This window comes from Vipera berus (genome assembly GCF_964194415.1).
Source record: "Vipera berus genome assembly, chromosome: 3".
In the NCBI taxonomy this organism is placed as follows: domain Eukaryota; kingdom Metazoa; phylum Chordata; class Lepidosauria; order Squamata; family Viperidae; genus Vipera; species Vipera berus.
Window position 1 is genome coordinate 89,521,090 of NC_138204.1, and position 6,000 is coordinate 89,527,089.

The window sequence follows — 6,000 nt, forward strand, 5'->3', positions numbered from 1 at the left end:
TGGCTCAGTGGGTTAGGACGCTGAGCTTGTCGACCAGAAGGTCGCCAGTTTGGCGGGTCGAATCCCGAGTGCCGTGTAACAGAGTGAGCGCCTGTTACTCGTCCCAGCCTCTGCCCACCTAGCAGTTCGAAAGCACGTAAAAATGCAAGTAGAAAAATAGGGACCACTACGGTGGGAAGGTAACAGCGTTCCGTGCGCCTTTGGCGTCTAGTCATGCTGGCCACATGACCACGGAGACGTCCTCGGACAAACGCTGGCTCTTTGGCTTTGAAACGGAGATGAGCACCAGCTCCTAGAGTCAGAAATGACTAGCACGCATGTGCGGGGGCACCTTTACCTTTATTTATATGCCATAAAAATGATATTCTTAAAAAAAATATATCAGGCTCAAATTGCTTCATGATATGGCCAGGGAACAACTTTTTTTTAGTGATGACTGCATGAAATTCAAGACACATAGAGGACAGAGCAATGATGGAATGATGTCACCTTTTCACTGGGCTATTAAAATTGTGCATTAACCTTAGCAAATGATCAGCCTGCTTGTTTTAGGCTTGATTTCAATAAAGAGCAGAAAAACATTCCACTGTAATTCAGCAATTTGCAATCAAAGCCCTGTGGTGTAGTTCAATGAGGCCAAATGCAGCTCAGAGGCGACTATAACTGCTTGAAGAGGTGGAGGTGAAGGTAATAACATTATAGACATCATTTGATCAATATTCACAAAACTTCAAATACTCTTATTAATATAAGTTAATAACTAACAGGTGTCAAACACGTAAACGTTTAAGTGTTAAATGTGTAAATGTTTCTATTCTCTTTTCTACAAACATTTAACATCACAGGTTTTAGTTGTCATACTTGTTAATCATTTGGATAGTTTTCCCACAAAAATATTGTATCTGTCCAATAAGAAAATTTAAACATAACAAAGCAATGGAACTCAGATTTAATGTAGACAAAAAAACCTGAATTTAGTTGTAGCACCCAAATGTAAACATTTTGAAATAGTAATGCATGAAAATTAACACACTATATATGCTTCAGGAAACTAATCTATAACAGAAGCTGAGTTTTCATCAACATATAAAACTTTCATCCAAACTTCTCAGATATATTGAGAGCTTTTGTTTTTAACTGATGCTACATGGCTTAGTTTCTTCCTGTTTGCCAATGAGTTTTGATATATTATCTCATAACACATGGTTATATTCTCATGGATTACAGGTGTGTGGATGGCACATCCAGCCATATTTAGATTAAGATATACTACAAATTCTTGTCAAGGGAAATTATGTTGTTGCTGTTTAGTTGCGAAGTCGTGTCCGACCCATTGCGACCCCATGGACAATGTTCCTCCAGGCCTTCCTGTCCTCTACCATCTTCTGGAGTCCACTTAAGCTCACGCCTACTGCTTCAGTGACTCCATCCAGCCACCTCATTCTCTGTCGTCCCCTTCTTCTATTGCCCTTAATCTTTCCCACCATTAGGCTCTTCTCCAGTGAGTCCTTCCTTCTCATTAGGTGGCCAAAGTATTTGAGTTTCAACTTCAGGATCTGGCCTTCTAAAGAACAGTCAGGGTTGATCTCCTCTAGGACTGACCGGTTTGATTGCCTTGCAGTCCAAGGGACTTGCAGGAGTCTTCTCCAGCACCATAGTTCAAATGCCTCAATTCTTTGGCGCTCAGAAGGGAAATTATATCAGACCTAAATAAACTTCTGAACAAAGAAGTTGATGCTATGCTAGATATTACAAAACAGACTTTTTAAAAATCATATGGCTAGCTTAGGAGATAATATATTTAAAAACAGATTCCATGTATTATTTGAGTTAACACCTTAATAAAAGTGTGTAAGATCAAATAATTAAATCTGTAATTGTATACACTTACTTTTAAACCCCACTGAATGAATCAAGATAAACCTCTGAGCGTTCACTTTTTAGAACTGCACTGAAAGTCCCAGAGAGTTTTACTTGACCTTGTTTGCATCTCTGCTAAATCGTAATATGGATTAGGCAAAAGCAAGTATCTTTCACAAGCAAGGATATTTAACAAACAAGTCTGTTGTGCAACCTTGGGGCTCTGGCTAATTCTGAGAAATACAAGCCAAAGTCTATGGTATATAATATAAAACATTAAATAACTCAAGGACAAAGCTTTCTATAATACTTCATGCATTCATGGGAGTAACCCAAGAATACAATCATGTTTGTTCCTAGTTAGGCTATATTATTTTATATGAATAAACCTATCAATCTAGAAGTAAATCCCATTTAACTCAATGCAACTTAATTTCATGTAAACAAATGGTTTTTAAATTGTACTGAAGATACACACACACACACACACACACACACACACACATATATATATATATATATATATATATATATATATATATATATATATATATATATATATATATATATATATATATATATATATATACGTTTGTTAAGCATTCAGAATACACTTGCTTAGTCCCAGACACGGGATAAATCTCCCTTTATTCTTTGTTAGCAAGCCAAAAAAAATTCACACACACACACACACACACATATATATACACACATACACACATACATAACCATGGAGCATGGTAGTCTAAATTGGTCTTGTAGAAGGAAAGCTAATTTTGTTAAAACCCTTCATAAATAATCTCAATAGATACTGGCTTTTGTTCCAGAAAGAATTATCACAGTTCACAAGTTAAGAATAAACACCACATTCCTGTTGCTGACAATTAATATTACTAAGAATGTTTTAAACACTCATTCAACAGAGATTTCATAATGCCATAAAATCAAATGCAAACATACTTTGCTTTTATTGATGTGAGTTTCGCATGCAGTATTTTTTTTTACTCTAGTGCACCTAACACTAACTACTAGGACATGAAGAATACTGTATAATATTGTGCAACTATAATCTTTTGTTTTTCCTAAACCTTGGGGTAGATGAACTGTTGTTTTTTTTAGAAGATGAGCAGATGAATGTCAGAAAAGTATTTTAAATCACAGACCAACCGTTCAAACAATAACATCCCTGAAAATTAGTGTCCCTTTTGCAAAAATAAACTTGGGGCAAAGAAAAGAGAAACATCCACTTTCTAATTAAAGAGTTTACAGTACAATACAATTAGTCTTAAAAATAGCCCTAGGACTTGATAAACAACACAATGGCAATACACTCTCTTCTATGTGATTTAGGATGATCTGACAGGATCTCGCTAGAAAGAGAGACAGAAAAGCCCCCATGACCTATTTCCTCTAATCACTTGGAGACGACAGGAACGGAAAACAAACGTTGCCAATGAGAAAACGAAAGTAAAGCGGGGCTGTCGGAAGAAGCATCGGGGGTGGGGGGTGGGGGGTGGGAAAGGCAAAAAGAACAAACTTACTTTTCATAAACAAACTCCTCATCCGTACAGAAATAGTGCGTGTTGACTGTGCTCTTGGGTCTGTTCCGCAAAGTAGCAAAATATAGTCGGTCTGAAAAGCGGGGAGGAGAGGGGGGGGTTAGAGAAAGGAAAAAAAAAGAGGCGATGAGCTGCTGAAGGGTCTGATCTTTCCACGCAAGTTGATCGCTCCCCGTCTTCCACATCTCGGCTCCGAGCGTCATTAATAATAAAGCCACCCACCCACCCCGGCCATTATTAACTTCAATGGTAAGCCTTCGGGGCTCCCATTTAATGGCAGGGATCAACGAGCTCAGGGATCGTCCTGGAGGAAAGCGTTCGGGTCAGGCTCTCCCGAGGGCGCTGTAAAGCCTCACCTCGCGCCTCATCCGAGATGGGGGGTTTCGTGCTTAACCCTAACCCTCGATCCCTCGATCCGCCTAGCTATCCCACTCTTTTTCCCGCGCCTCTGAACACTTCTCCTTCTCTCTCTCTCTCTCTCTCTCTCTCTCTCTCTCTCTCTCTCTCTCTCTCCCTCTCCCTCCCTCTCTCTCCCTCCCTCCCTCTCTCTCTCTCTCTCTCTCCCTCCCTCCCTCTCTCACTCTCTCTCTCTCTCTCCCTCCCTCTCTCTCTCTTTCTCTCTCCCCACCCGCAAGTTTAGGCGATCCTGGGGATCCAACCAAACGGATCGCCTTCGGACAGCTTACTTGCAGCCCCCCCACCCCACCCCGCCGCTCCCCATCCCCGGGGCCAGGCAGGTGCTTCTTGCAAACCACGGAAGTCAACAACTGGGGCGGGAGAGGGGAAAGTTACGAGCCGGCGCCGCCGGGGCCCCCCACCCGCGCTTGGCGCGCTCACCTTTGAGGAGCTCGGAGGCGCCCAGCAGCTGCTCCGAGGCCACCGGCGGGCTGGGCTCCATCCTAAAGAGGGCGCGGAGGTGCGCAGACGCGCGGGACGACGTCTCGGCACTCATGAGCGCCTCTCGGAGCGGCGAGCTCTCCGGTGGCGGCGGCAGAAGCAGCGGCAGCGGCAGCGGCGGGGGCAGCGATGGCAAGAGCCCCGCCGCCCAGCCGGATTCACCAAAAACGGCGCCAAGAGCGGGACATGCTCGGGGAAGGGAGAGCCGGAGCCGCCTGGCCGGCGTTGCACTCCAGCGGCTGCGGCTGCGGCTGCTGCTGCTGCTGCTGCTGCTGCTGCTGCTGCTGCTGCAGCCACCAGAGACTCCTTCCCCGCCGCCGCCCGCATGGGATGGGAGTGAGCCCGCGAAAGGAGGAAAAGGAAAGGCGAGGGCTCCGGGACCCAGCGACCTGCGTGAGTGGCGGAGGAACCGGCCGGAGGGTGGGGTGGGAAGGATTTCTTCGCCTCCGTCCCGCCCTCCGACGGCTTAAAGGGGCAGGACCCGGTTACCAGGCAGCGGCCGCCGCGGTGGCAACCGCGTTACCAGGGCTTTGTTACATACGCACCTGGGCTCGGGCCGAGGAGCTACGCGCCTCCGAAGGGCTGTCCCCGGATTGCACCTGAGGCCGCCTCGCCTCCTCTGCCCGGCCAGGTTGCAGAAAGAAGGGAAGCTCTCCTTTCCCTCTCGCTTGTTTTCAGCCTCCACGCGGTGGTGGGTGGTGGTGGGTGGTGGGTTTAAATAGAATACTTGTATTGCCCGAGTGTGGTTGGACACACAAGGAATTTGTTTCCGGTGCATAAGCTCTCAGTGTACCTAGTCATGATCATATACAACATGAAAATACATTCATCACAAATCGTGAAATACAACACTTCACCATAAATCATAAAGATGCCACACTTAGTCATAGTCTTAGAGTACTAACTAAGCAAACAACATAAATCACACTAGGGTACAAAAAAACCCACTATAAATTGTAAGATACAAGCAGCAAAGTTATAGTCCTAAGAAGATAAGGATAGGTGATAGGAAAGAGGAGGAGAATCATAGTAATACAGCTTTACTAAGTAGTTTGACAGTGTTGTTGGAATTAGTTGTTAAGCAAAGTGACAGCATGGGCGCTGGGGGGGGGGAACTGCCCTTATGTCTGTCTTAGTCGTTCTGGTGTGCAATGCACTATAGCATAGTCTTGAGGGAAGCCGTTGAAATAGTTTTATGTCCAGGATGTGAGGGGTCTGTAGATATTTTTGCAGCCCTCTCTTTTGCTCATGCAGTATATAGGTCCTTAATGGAAGGCAGGCTGGTAGCAATTGTTTTTTTCTGCAGCTCTAACTATCCCGTTGAAGTCTGGGTCTGTCTTGTTTAGTTGCAATGCTAAACCAGAAAGTTATAGAGGTGCAAATGACAGATTCAGTATTTCCTTTGTACATCGCCTTGTACCAGAATTAATAGGAAATAAAAGGTGGAAATGTTTTTAACCTACCTTCCTCCTCCACCCCTCACCTCATTCCAAAAGACTTGAAAGAGTTTGAACAGCAAATAGAAAGCTATTTTTTCAAAAAGATGTCCAGATATATTATATAGAAATATATCAACCTTAACTCGGTCAATCAAGCAATCTGATAATATATCGAACTATTGTACTATATCAAGAAATGTTGTATGATAATCTATTACCCTACCTAGTCAGTGCTTTTTTTGTAA

The 6,000-nt window shown here is 44.0% G+C and overlaps 1 protein-coding gene across 3 annotated transcripts in view; it reads right to left on the minus strand.

Annotated features, from left to right (window-relative positions):
- Nucleotides 1–4,704, minus strand: part of CDC14A (cell division cycle 14A) — an 81,036-nt gene extending 76,332 nt beyond the window's left edge. For all 3 annotated transcript variants that reach the window (XM_081325773.1, XM_081325772.1, XM_081325771.1), the window contains exons 1-2: nucleotides 4,257–4,704; nucleotides 3,402–3,492 (exon numbers count right to left, since the gene is read on the minus strand). In XM_081325773.1, the coding sequence (XP_081181899.1) occupies nucleotides 3,402–3,492; nucleotides 4,257–4,371 (206 nt within the window). In that variant the 5' untranslated portion in view covers nucleotides 4,372–4,704. The remainder of the gene's footprint in view (nucleotides 1–3,401; nucleotides 3,493–4,256) is intronic.
- Between the last annotated feature and the right edge of the window lie 1,296 nt (nucleotides 4,705–6,000).